General features: G+C 43.3%; 1 protein-coding gene across 1 annotated transcript in view; it reads left to right on the forward strand.

Annotated features, from left to right (window-relative positions):
• Positions 1 to 26,648, forward strand: part of SRP72 (signal recognition particle 72) — a 1,193,396-nt gene that overhangs the window by 249,004 nt on the left and 917,744 nt on the right. Inside the window, exon 4 of the mRNA XM_044059445.1 lies at positions 23,062 to 23,205. Coding sequence (XP_043915380.1) covers positions 23,062 to 23,205 — 144 coding nt within the window. The remainder of the gene's footprint in view (positions 1 to 23,061; positions 23,206 to 26,648) is intronic.

Here is a 26,648-nt window from a genome sequence, read left to right on the forward strand (position 1 = left end):
GTCCAAAAGATCCACTACATTATCACAGCCAAGTAAACCACACCTACTGTGTTACAATTATTAAAGGTCTTTCACTCTGTTTCTGCTCCTACTCTAAGTACACCTTCTCGTTATTCCATATACAAGGGCTTTGAGAACATGCCCCACATTTAAATTTACCTTTTCATGTCCCCTTTAATTTTTAATGGGTTATAGGGCTCATATAATTCTTTTAGGTTTTGCCCTTTCCTGTATATTATTTTGTGTTTTTTTTTACCAAAACACTTAGATCAGTTAACTCAACAAACCTTTCCGTCTCTCTTTTAATGACTTCATTTACCACTTGTGCATCACCATTACATTCTATTATAAATGCCCTGTTGTAGGTACTATCCCTTGCCCCAGTTCCTCTATTATTTTCGTTAACGTTTAATTTAATATTTTTTGCTCCCTAAAAGGAGTAAAAATCTTTCTTTTCTTCTCTCAAGGACCTCTGTTTTAACTTCCTCAATTAATTTGGTTGGGTACCCTCCTTCTATAAATACATTTTCCAATATGTCACATTCTCTGTTAAAATCCACATTATCTGGATTCATTCTACTTGCCCTAACGTATTGTCCCTTAATTATACGTCTTTTTTATGTAAAGGGTGGACACACTTTTGTAATGCAAGTATGAATTAGAGAATGTTTCCTTCCTATAAAGTGTAGATTTTAATCCTGTATTGGTCTTGTAAATAGCAACATCTAAGTAGTTAATTTTGTTTAAGTACCATTGTAGGTGAATTTCAAAAATTCTGTTGTACTTTCAAGATATCCTATGAACTCCTTAAATTTATTTCCAGTATCCACCCAGAGCATGCATATATCATCCAAATACCTTTTGTAAAGGGACCATTTTTCATTTTCATTTATTTAACATTTGTTGGCCAGGAAAGTCCAACTAGGACAGAGCCTGTTTTCAGAGGAGTCCCGGGGAGAAATGCTCCGGACTCGTGTCTTTTATTTCAAATGAAGAATACATTTTTGTTCCCTTGAGGCCAATAAAATGTTGGCATAAGTGGGGGCACAATTGGCCCTCATGGCTATACCTGTAACCTGTTGGAAAAATTCCCCTCCCTTGAGTTGAATTTAAAGTTAACGAAAATAATAGAGGAATTGAGGCAAGGGATAGTACCCTACAACAGGGCATTTGTAATTCATTTTAATGGTAATGCACAATTTCCTATTTTAAACTTTACAGCATCATTTATAATTGAATGTATTTATCTGCCGATATTTAACACTAAAAAGTTGATGAGTTCCGCTTTAGAATGAGTTGAATGATAGAAAATAGGTATGTGTTGAAAGAGATTTGTTATTTTTGTGTTTATAACAAGTATATTTTTTGTTAAGCTTTGTGATCATAGGAAAAAGTTATGTGTTCTCCACTAGATGGAGTCGTATGATGGAAAACAGTTTTATAATGTCCTATAAAGTAGATATATATAAATCGATTAATAAAAAATTGTTTTATTGAAAATTTTAACTATTACTTAACTGGGTTACAAATGACATAACATAGTGAAACTGTGTGTTTCTTATAGTTTTATACATTTTATATTGCAATACAACCTAATATAAGAAGGAGATCTGTTTAAGCGTCAAGGCAGGTTAACTGAATAATTTAACAGACTGTTTTATTGTTGGTTTTTAAAATAGATACAAATAAAAAAAAAAAAATATGAGCAATGAGTTTTAGATCATCTGATTAAGTCTGCATAGGATAGATGAAAATGCGGTGAACTTGAGCGTTAATGAGATTTTTCAAATAGTTTGGAGTGTATTGTTTGGTCGTCTGCTCATTCCTGAAAATGCCTGTGGTGAATTGATTTGTTTGTATTTGGCTTTTTGTAATTTAGTACTTTATCATCATTTCCCTTTCAAAAAAACACATTACAATATTCAAATATGAGGGAGCATAAGTGACACCCATAACTGTATCACATTTCTTTTTAAAAAAAAAAAATTTTTTTACCCATATCTAAAACTGAATTAAACAAAAGTCTAATAAAGACTACACACAAAGAAGTACAAGGACATTCACCCAAAAAATAGGAAACTAACTTCAAACCATATGTATGTGGAATAATAGTATACAAGTCTTTCACGTCCTTACTAAGCCAAGGTAATCCTTTTGCTACCTAACATTTTTTACCTTCTCAGCCACATCACTTATATTGTTAAAAAAAAAAAATATATATATATATATATATATATATGTATATAAGTACCCAGTATTGTCTAAATATCTACTTACTCAAGAAACAATAGGTCTACCTGGTGGGCATTATTAATCTTTATGCATTTGGGAATAGAGTAAATGATAGGGAGTAAGGGTTGCTTAATATACAAGACTGATGCATCCTAATCTGACAGAAAACCCAAAGTCATTTGCTGGTGTAGGAAGTCAAACAAATCATGTTGAAACATTTCAACTAGTACCTTATCAGTCTTGACATAATTATCATCAACATTCAGATACGTTTTACACATCTCATCACAGTTAGATTCATAATTGCCACATTGCTTCCTTTATCAGGTTTACATACAACTGTCTTATTCCACATGCATTGTAAAATTTTTAAAGCTAACTATTCTGCTTTGCTTAAATTAAAATCCTTGATTGTCTTAAGTGCTTTTTAAACTTCTTAAATAAATCACTTTTACATGTAGCTTTAAAAATATTTATAGTGATTTAATACAGGTGAAACGAACTGTCACCTTTTTAGAGTAAGCCGTTTTAATCACTGATGCCGTTTTCCCAAATTAACTACATTATTTTCAGCCGACTTGTCTTCATCAAAGGAATGTAATGAAATATCATTTGTATCCCAATCTGACAACAAAGGTTCCTCAGCTGTCACAAAACTATCTGAACTAGAATCCACTTGTTTAAACTTGTTAAATCATTCTTAAAAGTCAGCATTTTCATTTCAGCTTTCTACTCGGAAGAAAAAGTTAATTTTGTACATTATCCCAGAAGGTAAAATCATATGTACAAAACTTAGTCCCTTACTTAACAGAGTAAGATTAACTTCATCAAACACAATGTCTGATAAATTCAGTACTTGTAAGCATTGTTCAAAGTGTAGCTTGCCAACACCTTCTCCTACGTGCATGCTGACCCCTGGCTGAGTCATCTGTTATTATTACCTCTGTCTTCACCATTCACTGGAAGTGAATCTCTAGAACCAATGTAACCGAACACTGTGTCTTCTCTACTGAAGAAACTTCCAAACCACTTCCTGATGTTTTGCTAACCTAGTTGTAGAATCAAACTTTCCCTTTAAACCACTCATCCTTTTTTTTTTTTTAGTTAACAATTTCAGTTCCTTCATTATTCTTCTAAACGTTAAGGTAAAAAAAAACTCTACTTTGTCTTTAAAGTCCTCTCACCAATTTAACACAACCTCCCACTTCTTGCAGAAGCACACTTTTCATGTTCAGAATGCATCTTGTGGAAACGACATTTTACAGTGCAACTGTGTATTTTCTATGATCTGAAGTAGTTACTTCATTTGTTCTGCAACCTGTGGGTATCTGATCCGACCTCGGATCCGAGCTGGCAGCTTCACTAGCTAAAAGATCTGAGCTCCTAGCTCCCCCCCCCACCCATTATCCCCTGCTGCCTACTGTATTACCTCAGATCAAGTTTGCTGCGGCTGAAGCAGCTACTTGTGAAGAGCTGCTTAGGCTTGGTGAGATCATTACCTTTTTCTCTCTGAGAAAATATCTTTAAATTAAATTTTTTAGTTAGCGTGTCTTGTGGTAGTAATTCCCCATAGTAGAATTAGAGTATTAGAACCCTTTTTTTGTAGTAGTTTTTAGTCGTTAGTGTCGCGTGTTGTTCCCCTCCCCCCTTAGTGCTTGGGTGTGTGTATTGTAAAAAGATGGCTGAAGGGCCCAAGGCCGTTTTTTCTAAGTGCTCTGAGTGTGGCCATAAGCTTTCCCCAGCTTATGGCCACACTCAGTGCGTTTTGTGCCTGGGAGTGGCCCATTTATCAACGGCTTTCCAAATTTGTGCAGCCTTTAATCCCCGGGCAATTAGGGACAGAAAGAACAAGCTGATCCTGGCGGGCTTACTTCCCCAGGACTCTGCTTCTTCTTCCTCTCCCTCGAAGGCTCAGGCTGCTTCCGTAGCCCCGGTGCCTTTAGCTCCCCCCGCTCTGCCTGGGACTCTCACTCCCTCTGCTGTGCAGGGTTCGGGGGACGCTAGTGCTTCTGTCTCCAAAGAAAAGAGACATAAGGAGAAAGACAAGCATAGGTCTCATAAAAAGCGGGCTGAGGCTCACCCCTCAGCCCCCCCATCGAAAGTTGTTAGCTCTCCCTCGAGGGTCCCGGATCCTCCCCCTCTCGGCTCCGTTCACCTTAGTTCTCGCCGGAGTACCGGTCTCCTTCGAGGTCGTCGAGGAGGCCCTCCCGGCCCGCCTCAACGACTTCCTCTAGATCGACCAGGAGCCTTAGCGACGCGGACATGGATCGGATGATGCGTCGATTCCTGCAGATCCAAATGCAGATGGGGGTGCTCTTGCCTCCCCCCTTCAGAGGGGGAGCGCAGTCCCTCTCTTTGCTCTCATCACTCCTTCTCTGACCCGCTTTAGGGTTTTGGAGTCATCGTCGGTGCCGATAGCTCCGGTATCTTCGCCGACCATACCCTCGAGCGTGTCTGATCCTAGCTCTCGGGGCCGAGGGCCGAGCATCGGATCCGTGGGGATTGGTGTGTCCTCCGGCGCAGTGTGGGTCAGAGCACACTTCTCTCTCAGATCCGACTGCTTTGGCTCTGACGCCGATCCCTGCTTCGGAGCCGAGGAGACTGCTTTCGGAGCCTGGGGAAAGTAGTTCTCCTTCGGCTTTTGAGGTAGTGGAGAGGGTGCTGTCGAGGTCTTCCAGATCCCCGGTCCGGGCCTCGGATCCTCCCGCTCCCCCTATGCATGTGGGTCTATCCTCCATCATCCATCCTATGGGACAGCCTGCTCAAATCCTCCAGTTAGTTCCCTTAGAGGAACAGGACCCTGTGGGCGAGCCCTCCTCCGACAGACCCACCGAGGAGGTGCCTTGCAAACGGCAGTGTAAAAGGAGGCACCTGGACTCCCCTGAGTCCCTCACCACGGACACGAATTTGGATGAAGGGGAAGGTTCCCCAAGGTCACCCCCCCCCCACGAGGATGTCTCCTTTGGAGACATCATGGAAATGTTGCGTATTAGAGGGGGGGGGGGGTGATCTGCCCAAAAACCCAAAACCTTCCTCAGACGAATCGGTGTTCCTGGAGGCGTTTGATGCAGGCCCGTCTACCTCCTGGGTGTCCCCCCCGGCTGACCCCCTGGTGGACTTAATCACTACCAGGGCGTGGAAAGAGCACGACCCCGTGGAGACAATCCCCAGACGTCCCGACAAAGTTCTTAGCCCTCACGCAGATGGGCAGTCCTGGGCTAAGGGGTCCCCTGTTGATGCCATGTTGTTGGCGGTCACCACGAAGAAGGAACTCTCACAGGAGAGTTCTTCGGTCCATCCTCCGGATAAGGAATCTCGGACGATGGACCGCATTGGGAAGCGGATGTTTGCTTCAGCAACCTTCTCCATAAGGGCGCTGAACTATATGGCACACATTATCAGGCTACAGTGAGACTTAATTAAGGAATACGCTGCAGCCCCCCCAGAGTCCATGACAGTCGCTGATAAAAGCACATTTGCGACTTGTATGGCCACTCTAAAGTCCATCTCTAACACGTCCATGCGGCTACTCTCTCATGCTACGGAGGGAGCCGCTAGGGCTAGCGGAGCCGGGGTAGTCTTGCGGCGTCACGCCTGGCTCCGCCTTTGCGATTTCGTGGAACCCTTCAAGGCGTTCTTCGCGAATTCGCCCTTTGGATCTTCGCTTTTTGGCAAGAACATACGCGAGACACTGGTCCAAAGCGCGAAGGATGGGAAGATGCTGTCTGCCGTCGGGGTCCGCTTCTCGAATCCCCAATGATCCTTTTCAAGGAATCAGAGGGGACAAAAGAAGTTGTGGTTCCGCAAGTCTCAGCATTCCCATCCGGCTTTGGACCCCTCGTCCTCTAGAGGCAGAGGAGGACGCCGGCCCAGAGGCCCGCGTAACTTCGGGTCTAGGGAACCTTTCTCGGACAGGCCCGCGCAGCAGCCCTGATGGCTTACCCGGCTGTCCCTCTCTGGAGGCAGTCGGGGGGCATTTATCGGAGCATCTGTCAAATTGGGAGTCCATCACGACAGATCGATGGGTGCTCCAAATCATATCCAGAGGTTACACCATTTCCTTCATGAACCTACCCCCCAAAATCAAGCGCCTCCCCGATGTCCCACCCGATCAAAGGGAGGCAGCAGCTTCAGAGGTGTCAAAGCTGCTAGAAAAAAGAGCCATCCAGCTCGTCCCCCCAGACCAGTCCGGATTGAGCTACTACTCCAGGTTCTTTTTGGTGCCAAAGAAGACGGGGGACTTAAGACCGATTCTAGATCTCTCCGCCCTGAACCTGTTCGTCCCCAAGGAGAAGTTCCGGATGGTCACTCTTCAGTCTATTCTCCCCCTTCTTCGGGAGAACGACTGGATGTGCTCTATAGACCTCAAGGATGCGTACTACCACATTCTGATGGACAGGCGATCCAGGAGGTTTCTCCGCTTCCGGCTGGGAGACGGTCATTATCAATTCAGGGTTCTCCCGTTCAGCCTCATCTCAGCCCCCAGGGTATTCACCAAGGTCATGGCAGTGGGTGCAGCCCACCTGAGACACAAGGTCATTCAGGTATTCCTGTACCTGGACGACTGGCTCCTTGCTGCCTTGAACAGGCATCAACTCTGTGTTGCAAGGGATTATGCTCTGACTCTCGCCCAGAGTTTGGGCATATCAGTGAACCTTCAAAAGTCCTTCCTTCAACCAGTGCAGGTTTTGGAGTTTATAGGGGCCAAATTGGACACGCGCATCTCTCGGGCCTTCCTAACCTCTGACAGGCTGAACAGCTTATCGCATCAGATCTTAGCCCTTCTTCGAAGCCCAGCTCCTGCGGCGGAGTTAGTCCTGAGGGCACTGGGGTCTATGGCAGCGGCCATCGGTCTCTCTTCATGCTCGTTTACGAATGAGGATCTTACAGTGGACTCTTCAAGTTCAATGGTCACTAGTGTTTCATCCACTGAGCAGAATTTGCAGGGACTCCCTCCTTTGGTGGCTTCACTCGCGGGAGCTGCGAGAAGGGAGACCCTTTGTATTTCCCCCACCCCAAGCCACGTTGACCACGAATGCTTCTCGCCTCGGGTGGGGGGGGCATTGTTCGGGCAGAACCGTCCAAGGCATGTGGACCCCCCATAGAGGCCACTTTGCATATCAGTGTCCTAGAGATGAGGGCGGTACTTTTGGCGTTGCAAGCTCTCCACGACCTTCTCCCTCTAGGGACTATTGCGATCCAGACAGACAACATGGAGGTAGTCTGGTACATAAACAAACAGGGGGGAACCAGGTCTTATCCCCTCTGCCGAGAGGCTATGAGAGTGTGGGAATGGGCGATATCCACCAACCGCTTTCTGGTAGCAACGCACATTCCGGGTCGGGCCAACATATTGGCGGACAAACTGAGTCTGTTGGTTCTAACACCATACGAGTGGTCTCTCAATCCTTCAGTTGCGAAGCAGATCTTCCGCGCATGGGGTTGGCCTCGCTGCGATCTTTTCGCCTCTCCGTCAAACACAAAGTGCAACGAGTACTTCGCAATCCCTTCAGGGGAGACCCCGAGTGACGCTCTGGTGCATGCTTGGCCACCCGGTCTCCTTTATGCTTATCCCCCCCTCCTGCTTATGACGAAGTTAATTCAGAAAGCACGTCGGTTGGGGAGCAAAGTTATCCTCATAGCCCCATTCTGCCCTCGTCAGATCTGGTTCCCTTATCTGCGGTCTCACAGTATAGTTCCTCCATGGATCCTGGATCCCATTCCAGATTTGATTTCGCATCCTGCGGGATGCCAAACCCCAAACCTGCTAAACCTCAAGCTGACTGCTTGGTTAATCCAGTTCCTCTGATGGCTAGGACTCCCAGTATCTCATCACCAGTGAAGGCCATTCTGGTGGCGGCCCATAAGCCGGCTACCAGAAAAATTTACAATAGTAAATGGAAACGTTTTTCCATCTGGGCCGAAGGCAAGGGCCTGGATCCTTTTACAGTCCCTATTCCAGCGATTCTGGATTTTTTGTCACTAATCTTTCAAAAAGGAGCGAGCGCTTCCACTGTTAAGGTACAACTAGCAGCCATTTCCCATTTTCACGTGGGAGATGGACTGGGATCTGTAGCATCTTCAAAGATATGCAAAACCTTCTTGATGGGCATTTTTCTTTTGAAACCACCAGTGAAGTCGGTGGTTCCTCCATGGGACTTAACTTTAGTCTTACAAGCTTTGACAAATTCACCTTTTGAGCCTGCCACCTCAGTTCCATTAAAATTCTTGTCTTGGAAAACAGCCTTTTTAGTGGCTATTACGTCAGCCAGGAAGGTTTCATAACTCCAAGCCCTGTGCATGAAACCCCCCTACCTCATTTTTCACAAGGATAAAGTGTCTCTCAGGACTAACCCGTCTTTCCTACCAAAGGTGGCTTCAAAGTCAAATATTAACCAATCAATCAGTTTACCGGTATTCTTCCCAATTTTTCAGAACAAAGGGGAGTACACATTGCACAAACTGGATGTACACAGGCAACTACGTTTCTACCTGCACAGGACTAAAGATTTTCGGAAGTCTGATCAGTTGTTTGTGTCTTTCGCCAAATCAGCTATGGGAAAGGCAATTTCTAAAGTAACCCTAGCTAACTGGATTTCTCAGTGCATAATCCACGGGTATACGTCCTCAGGTAAACCAGTTCCTATGGGAATCCACGCTCATTCAACCCGATCCATTGCTACATCAGCAGCCTTCTGGTCCAGGGTTCCTCTGGACGACATATGTTCAGCATCTACTTGGTCCTCTTCTCATACGTTCATTTCCCATTATAAATTTGATATGATTTCGAGGAGTAGGGCTTCCTTTGGCTCCACGGTGCTTCGGAATATAAAGAAGTTATGTACTCACCATAACGTTCCATCTGAGTAGGTACTTCATTTGTCTGCAACCGACCCCCCCCTCCATGCCCCCTAACCATATCATGATACCTGGTCACCTGAAAAATGTTATTTTTCATGAGGTTAGGCAATACTTGATCCTCTGCCGAAGGTGAGAATTTTTGGACTGAACAAACTCGATCTGAGGTAATACAGTAGGCAGCAGGGGATTATGGGTAGGGGGAGGAGCTAGGAGTTCAGATATTTTAGCTAGTGAAGCTGCCGGCTCGGATCCGAGGTCAGATCCGATACCCACAGGTTGCAGACAAATGAAGTACCTATTAAGATGAAACGTTATGGTGAGTACATAACTTCTTTTTCTTGCTGGCCTTCATCATCTCAACCACCCAACACCAATATTTGGTTCAAGACCAAGGTATTTCTATTTTTCCTAGTCAGGTGCAGAACTTGTTTTCTGTTGCTCAGTAATTATCCTTTGGAACACTGGTAAAGATTTTACTGACAAGTTCGGTCTATGGGTTGTGCCATTATCAGAGGAATGAAAAGTATAACCCCCTTCAACCTACTGTTTCACTTTTTTTGGTTAAGCTTTATTTCCTGTTTCGCCTGTTCTTGCATTCAAAATTATTTTTGCTCCTTGTGGAAAAAAAATATTCTGAAGACAACTGGATAACAGTAATTTGAATTTTACACCTGCCTGTGTACACACTCTTGAGTCCAGGGATGAACTTGCTTCTCTTTTTTAATGTACTGTGAATAATTCATTAATACAGACATTCAGGTGTTCCCAGTTGATACCCTTCTCTGAGTTTTGGCAGAAACAGCTCCTTCTGCTGATATGAGTGCATCTTTAGTATGATAGGTCTTTGCCTCTTTCACATGGTCATATGTGGAGCATAGGCAAAATGTGTCCTAGCAAATTATACTGTGGAGTGCTAATCTGTAATTAATGCAACCTCTTCCTTAAAATGTTTCTGGTACACTGGAAATTTTCAGATTTTCTTTGCATTTTCTGTCTTCTAGCTGTGCTATTTCTTTGAAACAGTTCTTGGGCAGCCTCATATATAGTCATTATTTCCTTTATGTCAACATCTGAGTTCTGCAGTTTTATAAGCTCATCTGAATAGATTCTTCTATTGTTTCTTGCCTTTTGTTGTTTTGACTGCTGTACTTCTCTTCTAAATTAATGGAAGCCATCATCTGTTCTGAGGCTGAAGCAAGCTGCTTTTTGCTGATTGGCTGCAAGGCTCTTCCCCACCAGATTTTTTCTTATTTTCTAGTTGATTTTGTTTTACCTCCTCTAGATCATTTTGTTACTGAGATCCAAGCAGTGTAGTGACTAACCACTAACTGAATTTTATGCAAATAAATGGGTTTTGCTAGCTATTTTCCATAGTTTCTCTTTTCACACTGGGATAGTTCATCTCTATTTACGTTTGCATCTATCTTGGAAGTCTTCAGTTTGGAGAAGTCCTTGAGATATGTGCCAAGGATGGAGGGACCCCTCAGATCTCCCCCTCCCCCATCAGAGTTAATGATGGAGGCAACCTTCCAGTCACCCAAATTTTGCTATGGACTCTCGTATCTCCTGGCTGACTCTTATTTTATTCAAGATCTTACCACAACTTGCTATAATTTGATCATCCATTGGATTATGTTGCACCATAACTTCACAACTGAGATTGCTTTCTAAATTTCTTCTTTCTCGACTTTTTATGCCGTTCTCTGTTTACTGTTTTCCTTTTTTGTATCTTAACACCTATTTCCAGTACATGTTCATCTTTTTTACTTTTCTAGTGTAGTAAAGATAGTAGAATATCAAAGAAAATTTATTTCACCCATAAGTCCTCTCTCTGTCTCTCTCTCTCATCACAAAAAAGCTTTATTTTTCTCTTTAACCATGCGTATTTATAACAGCCATAAGAATACTGTATTTTTTTCCTACAGTACTGTGTCCTTTTTACAGTTTTCTTTTTATTTACTGGCTGCTGATCATTCTGTTCTGATCCTTTTATGTCAGTAGACTTCATGAATTTATTTTACTTTACTCTGTTTCTGTACTTTAATGCTGCTTTCATTATTTTTTTACATTTTGTGTAAAGTATGTGTGTGTTACTATTGTAACTTTCATCATATGTTTAGTATCTGTTGTAACTATCTGCAACTTTTTGTATTGGAGCTTTTCTCCCCGGGCCTCTGCTGAAAAGTGGTTTTATTGCCCAGACAGAATTTCTCAGTAAACAAGTTTAAAATAAATATACTGTTGGGTGGTTCCTTGCTGACAAAATTGCCCAGCTGGTGTTATAGATGTCCTTCATGGATGCATCTGCAGTCATAACAAGTGGGTTGTCCTGTCGTCAGGCAGTCCTTCAGTCGGCCGGATTCCAAAGTACGGGTCCGGCTTCGGCTGATGTCGCACTCCACCCGACGTCATCTCTGTTGGTCTTCGGGTATAAAGGCATCAGCCGACGCCATTTTCCTCAGTCTTTCTTGCCGCGTGGCGCCCGAAGCAGAAGCTGTTCGCAAGTGCCGGTCGGTCGGATCCAGAGATTACTTCTACCGAATACTACTTCGAAGACTTCTAAAGCTAAGTACCCCGTTGGGGACTCTTTCTTGCCTCAGCCGATGTCAGAAAAAGTTAACAATTGTTTAAACTGTGGGAAACAAATACCTCATAAAGATTTCCACTCTTACTGTCTGCCTTGTTTAGGCCCAGCCCACGACGTAGCAGCCTGTTCGGCCTGTGCTTCTTTCAACCGACGAACGCTTAGGCGTCGGTCGGAGTTTGCAGAACAGTTTTTCGGTTCTGATTTTGCGTACATTATGCCGTCGGATCCTCCGACTACCCATTCTACCAAAAAACGCAAAGATAAAGACCGACACTCGCGGTCCGCGGTTTCGGCCGAAACCATGGTCAAGCAAACCGCAAGTGTCTCGGTTTCGGCCGAAACCGAGAAAACTGAACAAAGTACAGCTGAACCTATTCCTACAACTGAGGCCCCTGCTACAACTCTTGAATCGACCTCAGAAATTTTACCCACTACAGTGGTTGACTTATCAGACACCATCCCCTTGGATGTCTCTACCCCAGCACGTGGTGCTGCTAGGCCTCCAGCAGCCATGTCCATTAAGGCCTTCGCCAGGGCTAAAGCAGCCAAGACTACTAAAACAGTGCCTGTTAAACCCCCCGCATCCAGGCCCTCTTCTAGTTCTCAAATGCTTACTTTGGCAGAAGATTTAATTTCTTTAATTAGAGGATCTCAATCTCACCCAGACAGGGCCTCTCAGCCCCAGGGAAGAGACCTAGGGCAGAGCCCCCTGAGCCAGTGTCCTCTGATGATTCTGCTGATGAATCAGACATAACTGACCAGCCAGAGGCTCCCTTCTCCAATTTTGAAGATTCTGATGCTGAAGAATCCATTCCAGCTGCTTCCCCACCAGAAGAATTCTCCTTTGGGGAAACCTTGCATGCCATGCGAGAACAGTTCCAATGGCAGCAACAGGATTTTTCAGACTCCAGAAAAGACTTAGGACCTTTCTGCACCTCCCACAGCACAGGCCCTTAGCTATACCTCCTGTTCTCTCTGTGGTGGATGATGCTTTCAATGATGTTTGCTCCGCTCCAGATTCTTTACCCCAGCCCCTGCCAAACCAGACAGATTTTACAGGGTGCCAGATACTCATCACCACCTTTACAAGGCTCCACTTGCAGACCCAGAAACTATATCCCAGGGTCCCAAGGCAGTAGCAGCGACCATAGCTAAAAACCCTAGGCCTTCTGAAAGGGAAGCAAGTTCATTAGACAGAAGGGGTAAGAAGGTCTAGGCTTCAGCGGCTCTCTCAGCTAGAGCTTTAAACTGTCAGTTTCACATGATACAATACCAAGAGTTTATGCTTGATCAGTTAACTAAAAACTAACTACTGATGAATCTCTTGATAAGAAATATGTATTAGAGATGGTAAATAACATACAACAGGTTAGCAACCATTCCTTAAAATGTGGCTATGATGCACTGGAGGCTTCATTTAGATCAGCCATGACAGGCACAGTGATAAGAAGGCATGCATGGCTAAAGGAACAAGCTTTACCGGATCATGTTAAAGCTAAGTTGCTAGATGCTCCTATGGACAAGACAAGTTTGTTTGGTACACCTGCCCAGCAGGTTATGAAGAAAATGGAAGAAAAGGCAAAATCTGTTCAAACTGTTAAAGACTTCTTGCAGGTTCAACCCCCAAGGTTTAGCAGGAACTGGCCTGCCAAAATTGGTCCTTTCCTGACTCCACAAAATTTCAAAGGGGCAGGAATAGACGTTCCAGAGGCAGAAACCAATCCAGAGGAGGTGCCTACAGAGGAAGACAGTGGCAAGGTAACAACAGAGGCACAGACACAGCCACTGCCACTACATCAACACAACCACAGTGACTTAACCCTAAATCCGCCTACCAGGGAACAAATAGCAGCTCCTCTAGGCGGAAAGTTAACCTTATTTTCAAAGAACTGGCACTACATAACAAAAGACAAGTGGATTTTACAAACCATAGATCAAGGTTACTGGTTTCACTTCCACACTTTACCAGTCAAAAGAGGAATGCCAAATCTACCTCCAAATCAAAAAACAGAGGCTCTACGCCAGATAATGGAGTTAGCAAACATGAGAGCTGTGGAAAGAGTGCCAACAGCAGAGCAAGGAAAGGGGTTCTATTCCAGACTATTCCTAGTTCCAAGAAAGGAAAAAAGTTGGAGACCAATTCTCGACCTGTCCACCTTAAATACATACATCATTGTCCCAAAATTCAAAATGCTGACCCTACAGCAACTTCTTCCCATGCTGGGCAAGGAGTCTTGGCTGGTAACTCTAGATCTCAAGGAGGCATACCTGCACGTCCCCATTCGACCAATCTGCAGAAGATACCTCAGATTTCTTGCAGGATCAGAGCACTATCAATTCTCAGCATTGCCCTTTGGCTTATCTACTGCGCCCAGAGTATTCACAAAATGCCTGGCATCAGTAATCGCCCATTGCAGACTTCAGGGAATTCAAATTTACCCATACCTGGACGACTGCCTGCTACAAGGGGACAGCAAAAGCAAGCTGACAACAGATTTACAAAGGGTCATTTACTTGCTACAAGCACTGGGATACTCAGTCAATTTACAAAAGTCAAGGCTGATACCATCCCTAACAAGGACATTCTTGGGCGCGGAATTGGACACAGTAAAACAAATGGCATTCCTGACTACAGAAAAACAAAAAGAACTTCCTCTTTACTTCTTGGCACTAACAAAACTGAACAAGTTAACAGCAAGAAAAGTACTGCAGGCCTTGGGCTTCATGGCATCATGCATAATCTTGGTTCCATTTGCCAGACTACATATGAGAAAACTACAGTGGTACCTAAAGAATTTATGGTCTCAACACAGACACAGTCTAGAAACAGAAATCCCACTAATTCCATGCTTAAAACAGGAGTTCCTATGGTGGGCTCAGGCATGCCAGTCAAACCCAGGCCTACCCTTTCGCAGATGTCAAGCAAGCCAGACCATCACAACAGACGCTTCAGACCTAGGATGGGGCCCACATGCTGGACAAATGCGTGCAAGGATTGTGGACACAGGATCAACTTCAACTGCACATCAACCTAAAAGAAATGCTGGCAGTGAAACTGGCAATCCAAAAGTTCAAACCATTTCTCAAAGAGGGCCAGTTGATGATAAGGACAGACAACACCACAGTCATGTGGTACATCAACAAACAGGGAGGCACTCATTCATACCCCTATGCAGAATGACCTTGGAGCTGTGGACCCTGGCACTCAGCTACAACATCCAGTTACAGGCAATATTTGTACCAGGAAAGACAATACTCTAGCAGACATATTAAGCAGAACCACTTCGGATGCCCACGAATGGAAGCTTCACCGGACATCTTCAAGACCATCTCAATGAAATGCGGAATGCCACAGATAGACCTATTCGCATCACCTCTCAATCACCAGCTCAAAAAATTCTGCACAAGGACATTCCACCCATTAGCATGGAAAGTGGATTCGCTCTCCTTCAACTGGAAAGGCCTAACAGCATATGCATTCCCACCTCTTCCTTTGATACACAAGGTACTACTGAAAATCAAGGAAGAACGTCCAAGGATAATCCTGATAGCTCCAAACTGGCCAAGACAACACTGGTACCCACTACTGAGGAGCATGTCTCGGAACAATATGTGGACAATTCCCCTGATGCCTTTGATGTTAACGCAGAACAACTACAGCATCATACATCCAAACCTAAAACCTTGCAACTGACTGCATGGAACATCACATAACAGCAGCTAATCCAGAACTTTCCCAAAGAGTTAAAGACATTATTCTTGAAGCACGCAGACCTTCAGCAAGAAGGAACTATGCTGGAAAATGGAAAAGGTTTGTCATCTGGAGTACGGAAAGAGGAAAAGATGTGTCAAACATAGATATGCCTAACATTCTGGAGTATCTGGCCGAACTTCTTCATTCAGGCCTGTCCTACTCCTCCATCAAGATACATGCATCAGCTATTCGAGCAGAATACAGCTTTGATCCACCTGTTTTTTCGCACCCTTTGCTCAGGCAGTTCCTCAGAGGAATCAAGAATGTAAAACCTCCAAGGAAACCACCATTACCAGCTTGGGATTTAAACTTTGTGCTAGAAAAGTTGACACTATCACCCTTTGAACCAGCAGCAGCAGCAGACCTACAACACCTGTCATGGAAAACTGCTTTCCTACTGGCAATTACTTCAGCAAGGAGGGTTTCAGAACTACAGGCCTTAATGGCAGTGCAACCCTTCCTAATCTTCCACCAAGATAGAGTGTCCATGAGGACTAATCCTACATTTATGCCCAAGGTGGTTTCCAGAGTGTCTTTAAACCAGGCAATCCACCTACCTACCTTCTTTCCCAACCCACAAAACAGAGGGGAAAGAATACTGCATACCTTGGATGTACATAGACAGCTACGCTACTACTTGGACAGAACAAAAATAGCAGAAAGACTGACCAACTTTTTGTAGCCTATGCAACAGGAAGGGAAGGAAAAGCTATTTCCAAACAGACAATCTCCAAATGGATAGGAAATTGCATACGATTCTGTTACTCCTTCCATGGAAAACCAATTCCACAGAACATAAGACCTCATTCTACAAGGGCAACAGCCACTACCACAGCCTTCTTACGAGGAGTGGCAACCAAAGACATTATTGAGGCGGCTACTTGGACCTCCGTGCATACATTTGCCAAGCATTATAATTTGTCTCTATATTCCAGATCCCGAGCAGGGTTTGCCACTGCTGTACTGCAAGGGATCCTAAACACACCATAATCTACTTTTATCCTCCTCCCCTAGTTGGCTATGGTATTCTACCCACTTGTTATGACTGCAGATGCATCCATGAAGGACATAGTACAGTTTTGTACCTACCATAAATGTAGATGTCCGAACTGGATAGCATCTGCAGTCAGGATTACCCTCCCTCCTTCCCCTCTGTGGTACTCCTAGGGTGTTTACCCTTCTAATAGCTAGCTGTTGGGGGGGAGTCTTTTATGGTGTATTTGTTTGTATATATGTACATACATGCTTATTGTTGTGTTTACCTCTATCTATTTGGAAACATTGGCATCTATCCAAATTTTAGCCTGCAAGAGGGCTACTGGCATCTGGGGCAAGAAACACTGAGGAAAATGGCGTCGGCTGATGCCTTTATACCCGAAGACCAACAGAGATGACGTCGGGTGGAGTGCGACATCAGCCGAAGCCGGACCCGGACTTTGGAATCCGGCCGACTGAAGGGCTGCCTGACGACAGGACAACCCACTTGTTATGACTGCAGATGCTATCCAGTTCGGACATCTACATTTATGGTAGGTACAAAACTGTACTTTGCCATGGCAGAACCATTGTGTGGTGGCCTCTCTACCAAGGAAACTGAATAGTCCTCTGGTCTTTTGAAGACTGGAATGCTGTAGCTTGTTCCCAGGTAGTTGACTTCATGGTGGCTGCAACCATATTGAAGAAAGTTTCTACTCAGCACAGCCTAGCTGTCTCTCTGCCACACAGGGAGTCACATGCTTTGGATTGGCTAGGGAAGTGAAACTGCTGGTCTCCCACCTTTCCCTGAGGGCAGTAAACTATATAGCAAACATGTTAAGGTTCTAGAGAGACTCGGCATGAGAACCATGCAAACCTCTGGAAGGGTAACCATATCAGGAAATAAGAGAGGAAATTTCTTCCTGCTTTTCAGCCTTGTCGTTTATTTCTAACTTGCCCACTTTGCTCACAGTGTAGCTACAGCAGTAGGTACTAGTATAGAAGTCAGATGTCATGCCTTATGACATATAATTGATTTTACTGAGGACAGCAAGGCCGATTTCATAATTGAGCTCTTATGATGGAATGTGCTTTTTGGGCTGGTGATAAAAGCTGATCTGTAGAAGCAAGAGCAGTAGGGTAAAGCCCTTTGTGCTCTTCAGGCCAGATGTCAACTTGTGCAACTTCCCTACTTCGGGATTCAGAAGAGTCTGCATTAGTTAGGGCCAGCAACAACAGATGGCCCCTGGTGGTCATCAAGACCGCTCCATTGTGGGAACCACCAAGAGCCATTCATCTAAATATTGGCAGACCCGTGCCCAGCAGCCTTAGATACACTCTGACATTTGTTATGCATTTGGTAAATGACATGGGGAGTTGAGGTGAGACTAAATGGAAGAGTTTGAAACTGAAAGTGACTGGCTCCTATGCATAAACACAACAACCTCTGAGTTTCCTTGGTGACTTTAATGTGTAAGTAGGAGTCTCTGATGTACAAAGAGCATGTCATAAGTTCATAGGTAGTTACTAGGTTTGCAGTCAAAGTAACCATTAGGGAACATGGCCTAAATTCATACTTGCCCCAAGCACTCTCTGGGTAAGTGACTTATTTAAGGTCACATAGCAGGCATATGAGGGCTGAGGGACTCTAGCCACATACCACAGGAACTACAGCTCACAGCCTTATCCCCTCTGTGTCATTTGCTAGATTTCCTATACCTGAATGACTACTACTTAGTGGATGTGATGGCGGACAGTCTGATCATCACTAGGGACTATCTTTTTGCTTCTTTTTCAGTCTTTAGGGAGAACATTGAGCGTAGGAAACTCCATTTATTTATTCCTGTACATTTCATCATATTCATGAATACTCCTGTATTGCAGAGCATTTCTGTTACAGCACTAAATTTTTGCTATCATGTCATTAGGTTCAGGAGTCCCTGCGGACTATGATGTTTGCAGATTACATTGTGATCTGTAGTGAGAGTAGGGAACAGGTGGAGGAGACCCTGGAGAGGTGAAGATGTGCTCTAGAGAGAATAGGAATGAAGGCCAGCAGGACTAAGACAGAATATGTGTGTGTGAATGAGAGGGAGGATAGAGGAATAGTGAGGATGCAGGGAGTAGAGGTGGTGAAGGTGGATGAGTTTAAATACTTGGATCAGTAGTTCAGAGTAATGGTGAGTGTGGAAGAGAGGTGAAGAAGAGAGTGTACAGGCAGGATGGAGTGGGTGGAGAAGAGTGTCAGGAGTGATTTGTGACAGACGAGTACCAGTAAGAGTGAAAGGGAAGGTCTACAAGATGGTAGTGTGACCAGCTATGTTATATGGGTTGGAGACAGTGGCACTGACAAAAAGGCAGGAGTCCGAGCTTGACGTGGCAGAGTTGAAGATGTTAAGATTTGCACGGAGTGTGACGAGGATGGACAGGATTAGGAATAAGTATATTAGAGGGTCAGCCCAGGTTGGAAGGTTTGGAGACAAAGCCAGAGAGGCAAGATTACATTGGTTTGGACATGTGCTGAGGAGGGATGCAGAGTATATTGGGAAAAAGATGCTAAGGATGAAGCTGCCAGGTAACAGGAAAAGAGGAAGGCCTAAGATAAGGTTTATGGACGTGGTGAGAGAGGACATGCAGATGGTTGGTGTGACAGAGCAAGATGCAGAGGACAGGAAGAAATGGAAACAGTTGATCCGCTGTGGCGACCCCTAACGGGGGCAGCCGAAAGAAGAAGAATTCATTAGGTTCTGAAATCCTGCAGAACCAGTTTGTAATAGCAGATCTTTGTCTCAAAGCACTGGGGTTCATAGCGGCATCCATTCACATGCTTCCTATTGCATGTTTTCACATGAGGCAGTGGATTCTTACATTACAGTGGAATTATTTGTTAGATCTCTTAAACTTCTCAATTAGAATTTCTAGAAATTGCAAAAATCATCTTGGGTGGTGCATTCTTGAATCCATTCAGGCAGTGGCCAGATCCTTCCAAGCCCCTCAACCCAACTGTGACAGTCATCACAGATGATTCCGCTTTGGGGAAGTCATTGTTAGTTTTAGACCATCCAAGAGATATGGTGACAGAGACCTCTCCATATGTTAGCATTTTGGAAATAAAGGCAGTCCTGCTGACCTTGCAGGCGTTTCAAAAGTCTCTTCCAAAAGCTGTTACCATTTACTTCAGTAACATGGCTGTGGTCTGGTACATAAAAAGCAAAGGGGTGGCCCATTCTTATCTCTGCTGTGAGAGTTAGGGAGGGGGTCTTTGCAATTAGTTCCCATCTTGTTGCAAGTCACATCCTGGGGAAAACCAGTTTAGCAGTCAGTCTCATATGTTGCCTGATAATGCTTCAGAAGTGGTTTCTCCATGTGCCTGTAATTAAAATTGTCTTCTAGCTTCAGGGCCAGTGTTGCTACAGTCTGTCCGAATTTCCAGCTAATACCAAATGCAGAAACTACTACTTCCTTATTCCGTATTTAGGAGAATGCTCCAGGGATGCACTTGTGAAATGGCCTCACCTCTCTGTTATTTCCCCTTATTCCTATGTTTCTGAAGTAAGCCATGATAAAATGTCTAAAGTTCATGGGTCCATAGGTATATATTAGGCTAATGACCACCAAGGACTTTATAAGCTTAACTGCACAGCGCAACCCCATTGTCGCCCCATATAACATGGGCATCTGTTTGAAGGGGTATGTTCATTAGGAGGCTGCTAAAGGTTTAGTGGGGATATGCTAATTAGGGAATATTTACTGTCTGCCTCCGTCTTTGAGACATGGGGACCAGACTGGGGGTGAATTCTCAGCTTCCCATCCAGTGGTCAAGGTTACATTCGAATAGTCATTCTGAATGAATAAGACATTCTGATAGGTCCATTTGGCCCTGGAAAGTGTGGTTTTCCCTGCAGTGGTCTCAGCTTTTGGACTGGCATGTGTACCTGAGGCCAGAGAAGAGACCATTTCATCTGCTTGGCAAGCATCTAGACATTTGCTCCTTGCACCTGACTATGTTATTTCTGAAGTTCTTAATATAATTGGGTATTCTTCAGACTTTGAAAGAATGGTCTTCACTTTTCTTTTCATAGATCACCAGAAAACATATAAAAGTAAGTTGACTCTGGTTTCCATTTGGACCAAAACCCAATTCTTGGATCCTTTACTGCTTGGGGTCCATCCATTGTAAATTATTTGTCTCAAATGTTTTATTCAAGTCTGGGGCATTCATTAGTAAAAGTGCATTTATCAGCCATTTCAAGGTTTTCATCAGGGTGACTGTGTATTCTCCATGCCATTTCTAAAAGTGTACAAAACTTCTTAAAGGTACTTCTGTTTTGGTCTCCAGTCAAGGATCCTTTTCTTCCTTAGGATCTACATATTGTGTTATAAATTCTAACTCTGCCTTAGTATACAACAGAAACAAATGTAAGGTATGACATTAATTTATCAGTATTGTTTTTGAATTACTCTAACACAGGCAGAATAATATAACACTGCATGAGTACTCTGACTACTTGGATATCTTACACCAACCACAAATAAATATAATAAAATAAAATAAACTCATGGAAAGCTTGTTAGCCGAGGTGCTAAAGTGTTAGTGTGTTCAGTAAATTTTGGATCTGTATCGCTGAGCTTGTAGTTTATTTTACTTTGATATCTTATGTAGACAGAGCCATATAATTGGGAAGGATTCTCATCAGTTTATTTCATACTCCAAACTCAGATATGGAAATTGCCTACTTATTGTGCTAGATCTGGATCGTTCTTTCTACTTTCATCACCATTTCTGCCCTCCATCCTCCAATCTGGACCAGGCAGGCCTTGCATGTAGATTTCATGTCATACAGTATTGATTTTTTGCCTAACCTATTTGTAATTTAAGCTCCCTCCTTATACATGTTTGAGATCTAGAGAAGATTCCTTCTAACCCAAGGATTTTGGGTAATAGAGGAGGAAGTAGATGTTAGAACATACCTAGGCTAAGTTCTGATAGTCTTAGTACTCCAGATAATGAGAGAGAGAACTGACGGTTGTAATTTATTGATAACTGTAGTACAGGGGTCCTTAGCCATGTAATAATTGTAATGTTTGCCAGTTAATTATGAACTATTTTAATGTGATTAGTGGTCTTCAGTTTGTTGCTTGCCAGGCTGAATTTGTTGTATATGCCATCTCATGATTCTGTAGTGATTGTACAGTGGTGAGACAATTAGACATTTTGGGAATAGGCTGCAGGAGCATGTTAGACTTGAAGGCCGTGTAATATAGCATTTTAAGTGTTACTATGCAAATATTAGTTCTTAGAAGGCATGTGTTTTAGAAAAGGTAACTGTGGTGGTTAAATACATCCGCAGTGGTGTAGCGGTAGCATTGTTGCCTCACAGCAAGAGGTTCTCCCGTTCAATTCTCGGCTGGAGCGCCATCTGTTTGGAGTCTGCATGTCCTCCCCGCTGTCGAGTGGAGTTCAAAAGATGTGTAGAATGGGCGTGCCTTTGTTTAAGGTTGGGCGTCGAGCTGGCACCATGGCACCCATAAAAAATCTACTGCCAATCATTAGCGGACTGGAGTTCTGCTGTGGCGACCCCTAACTGGGAAAAGCTGAAAGAAAAACAACAACTGTGGTGGTTAAATCTTTAAAAAACTTTACTGTCATTAAATATTTTTTTTATTAACGTATGATACTTTGAAGAGTAATAAAGTAAATTCATATTTTTGTTGGAAATGCCTTATTGGTTCACGATTACCTAACTGATTTTTAAAATGATTACTTGGGGCTGTTTGAACTGCATTTTATTATTGCAGTTTTTCTTTCCCTTGCTAAGGTGCTAGAGGCTAGTCCTGTCCTACATAACAATAATTTTCAGGATGTTAAATGTATATCTCTAATATGAAATGGTGTTTTATCTTGTGGTGTGATTTACCTTAATATCTGTTGATATGTAGCAGTTCTTAAAGCTGGTGTTAAATGTTGATTCTGGTCACTGACTCAAAACTTAATTACATATTGGATTTGCGAGTAGTTTCAGTCATTTGGGCCTATTTAGCTGGTTTTGGTGGCATGGGGAGTTGATAGTGACTCTAGCACTTAGTATGCTTTTTGTTTGGGGGTGGCACACTGTTAATTAATTATGATAAATTTAATAAGGCTACAGAAAACGGCAAAATCTTGAGAGGCTTGCATGTTGTTTAAAAAAAACAAAAGTGTAGGGGAGAAAGTTGAGGCTAAAGGACATTTCCGGAAAAGAATCAGAAAAATAGAATGAATCACATGAAATACCATTGAAATCTAGAAGCTTCTAGTTCATATTGCAATGTTAAGACACCCTAAAGGTTCCAAGAGTAGTGGCAAAACACCATTTTGTACAGACTAAAGAAGACTGCTCCTTTCTGGAAGATAAAATAGAACAGATTTTATAAAGATTATTAATATTGTGTTTTTATTTTTCTGTTAAAAATAAAACTATATAAAAGTAAATGAAGAGTATGTCAACAAAGCCTTTATATAAGATTGCACTTGTAATTAGACAATGACAAAGCTTGATCCCAATTTTCAGTATGCTGTAGTACCATATTAGACATTTCAAGTAATTTTGAATGATTTAGTTTTCAGTTTCTTCAGAGCAGTGCATATAGCTAGTAATTATATTCATTGCAGTTGTATAGGTTGGAGCGTTATGAAGAGTGCTTATCAGTGTATCGGGACCTTATTCGTAACTCTCAAGATGATTATGAGGAAGAAAGAAAAACAAACCTTTCTGCTGTGGTTGCAGCTTTAAGCACATGGGAGAAAACTCCAGCAGTAAGTACTGTAGGCTTTATTCTCTGAAATGAAATAATAGTCAACACAATTTATCTGTCATTGTGTCTTGGGACTGATGGCGAAGAGTAACTGTGCTGAAGTAAATGCTATGTTAAATTTTTTTTTGAGGTGCTAGAAGAAAAGCTCAACCCTCAAAGCTTTACTTGTCTGAACTCATTTTCAACTATCAGCTGTGAAGTGTCTCACTTATAGCAACCTACAGACATCCTTGCATTGCTGACCACTTTTTGATAAGCAAGTTAGAAAACCTAAGCCAAGAAGTATCTTGTGAACAGTAGATGTGGTTTACAAAATATCAACAATGCTGCTCAGTAAGATACAGCAGTTGGCTATTGGATCCGATCGGATCCTGCCTTGGTGCTTTTTTCAAGAGCTGGGCTCAAGAGTTCTGACTCCTCCCCATCCATAATTCCCTCTGTCCCCTGATTACATCAAATCTTGTTTTTTGCTTGATCCACCAAGATGTGATTCTAGGGATCTGTGTCAGTGGATTAGATAAGTGGTTGTTTCCTTTTATATTAAGTTTTTTTCTTCACAGTTTTTTCCACTTATTTCCTTGGATTCAGTAACGAGTACTATCTTGTAATCTTTTTTCCATTTTTAATGCATTTTGTAAACTGAGTTACTGCATAGCGGCATCTGGTGAGCCAAGTGCCATGATGCATTTTACCAGAGTCTTTGGGACATAGTTTCAATAATAAACTTTTTTTGGAGTCACAGCCCAAATAAGTTTAACGTTTTCCCCATGACATCATTTCAGGCGGGCCTCATTCACTTTAATGGATGAGTGTCTGTACAAGTGCAGTAGTCATCTGTTAGTCTATGGATGCATCCTGTGTTGATGTCACTGAGGTTTAAGATTGCCCTTACTTCAGAGTGGCATCAGCATGGGAAAAAAATTCTAAAAGGCTTTTGTCTTTTTTTTTTCATTGTAGAGTATAAAAAATTGCCGTTAGAATGAAGATCCCAATGGGCACATGTTCTTTGTGTTTCACTGTTGCAGTCATCACATTTGGGTTATCTGCTTGCAGTAGCCCTCAGTCGGCCTAATTATCAAAGTCTTGGGTCCTGCGTCAGTTGCTGTCTCATCCTCCATGACGTCAGGTAGTCGGGGGTGTAAAGCATGCAGCCAACGCCATTACATCAGTCTTTCTTGCCGTGCAGAAGCAGTTCGCAAGTGCTGGTCGACCTACTCCTGAAATTTTCGTTTTCGAGTTTCAGAACTGAAATTTTCGTTTTCGAGTTTCAGAACTGAAATTTTCGTTTTCGAGTTTCAGAACTGAAATTTTCGTTTTCGAGTTTCAGAACTGAAATTTTCGTTTTCGAGTTTCAGAACTGAAATTTTCGTTTTCGAGTTTCAGAACTGAAATTTTCGTTTCGAGTTTCAGAACTGAAATTTCGCCGAGTTTCAGAACTGAAATTTTAGTTTCGAGTTTCAGAACTGAAATTTTCGTTTTCGAGTTTCAGAACTGAAATTTTCGTTTTCGAGTTTCAGAACTGAAATTTTCGTTTTCGAGTTTCAGAACCGAAGTCTTCAACTAAAGCTGAGTACCCCGTTGGGGAAACCTTTTCTTGCTCTAAACCGATGTCCGTAAAAGTCAATAATTGTATTTCTTGTGGAAAGCAAATACCTCTTAAAGATTTTCATTCATACTGTATTCCTTGCCTAGGCCGTGACCATGATGTACCTCACTGTCAGTTTTGTGCCTTATTTAAACCACAAACTATTCGTCGTCTGTACATTTTTGCTTCTAAATATTTTGGTACTCTGTTCAATTATCCAGATATGTCTTCGGTAAGCCACCGACTACCGACATTCTGAAAAAATGCAAAGATAAAGACAGAGACAGGCCACCTAGGTCCAAAGCTGCCAACGATACTTCTCCTAAGCAAGTCACTAGTTCGCCGGTACTCAGTGAGGCACGTTCGCAGACCCTGATACCCGCTGCTTCAGATTCGCAGGCCTTTACTGAGACCCATTCAGAGTCCGGTATGCTGCAAGATGCTTCAGCTGTGGAACCTGTGGATGTTCATCGTGTTTCACTGTTGCAGTCATGACTGTAGGGTTCTCCCCTGCCGGCAGGCAGCCCTCAGTCGGCCAGAATCCCAAAGTCTGGGTCCGGTGTCGGCTGTTCAACCATGCTCCCTGATGTCAGAGCGCCAGGAGTACAAAGCTGACAGCCGACGCCATCTTCTCCAGTCTTTCTTGCCGTGCGGTGATAGCAGTTCGCAAGTGCCGGTCGGCTGACTCCTGACAATTGTTTCCTGATATACTTAAGTCTGAAGACTTTATTCTCCACTCAAAGCTAAGTACCCCGTTGGGGAAACTTTTTTCTTGCTCCACTCCGATGTCAGAAAAAGTTAATAATTGTATTTCATGTGGGAAGCAAATACCTCATAAGGATTTTCATTCTTACTGTATTCCTTGCTTAGGCCCTGACCACGACGTAGCTAGTTGTCGGTTTTGTGCTAGATTCAATCAACGTACAATTAAACGCAGGTACGATTTTTGCTTTTCATTACTACGGTAGGCGCTTTAACTACAAAATGTCGTCGGATACGGTTCCCGCTACCGGAGTTCACAAACATCGCAAGGATAAAGACAGGCCTCCGAGGTCCAAATCTGATGATAGCGCACAAGCGGAGCCAGCTTCAGGTTCGGCCGTCATCAGTGAGGCGCTTTTGCAGCCCCTGTCGTCGGCCATTTCAGAACCGATGGCCGAAACGGACTCTCATGAGGAGCCAACCAGGCCTTTAAATATTTCAATGGCAGGACCTTCAGACAATGCTCCTTCGGATGGGTCCGGAGCCGCTGTGCAGGTACCGGCTTCCGAATCGGTTTTCAGGCCTACTCAGCTTCTTATAAAGGCAAAGGCAAAGACAAAGGCAAAGACTCCTTCAAAACCAAAGACTGCAACACAGGCCTCTTCTGAACCGGCTCCCAAGTCACAGAAACAGTTACTCAAGATGGCGGAGGATTTACTTACTATGATTAGAGGTTCACAGCCCCCTCCAGATAAAAGGCGAAGGCAGGATGTTTATTATGATTCCTCTGATCAGGCTTCTGTTTCTTCAGTTTCTTCTTCTGACCAGGAATATTCTTTCCCTCCTTATGAGGATTCTGATGCCGAGGAATCCATTCCTTCAGCTTCTCCCCCTGAGGATTTCTCTTTTGGGGAAACTTTGCATGAAATGAGGGAACATTTCCACTGGGAAGGACAAGAGTATTCAGAATCTAAGAAAAGGCTAAGGGATTTTCTTCTTCTTCCCCAACATAGACCCCTGGCTATTCCTCCTGTTTTGGATATTGTGGATGATGCCTTTTCGGAGGCTAACTTAACCCCTGATTCTTTTCCTCCTGCTCCTGTTAAGCCTGATAGGTACTACAGGGTTCCTGACTCCCATCAGTTTCTATACAAGAA

Source organism: Protopterus annectens, chromosome 17.part0, assembly GCF_019279795.1.
Source record: "Protopterus annectens isolate FY-2018-M chromosome 17.part0, PAN1.0, whole genome shotgun sequence".
In the NCBI taxonomy this organism is placed as follows: Eukaryota; Metazoa; Chordata; order Ceratodontiformes; family Protopteridae; genus Protopterus; species Protopterus annectens.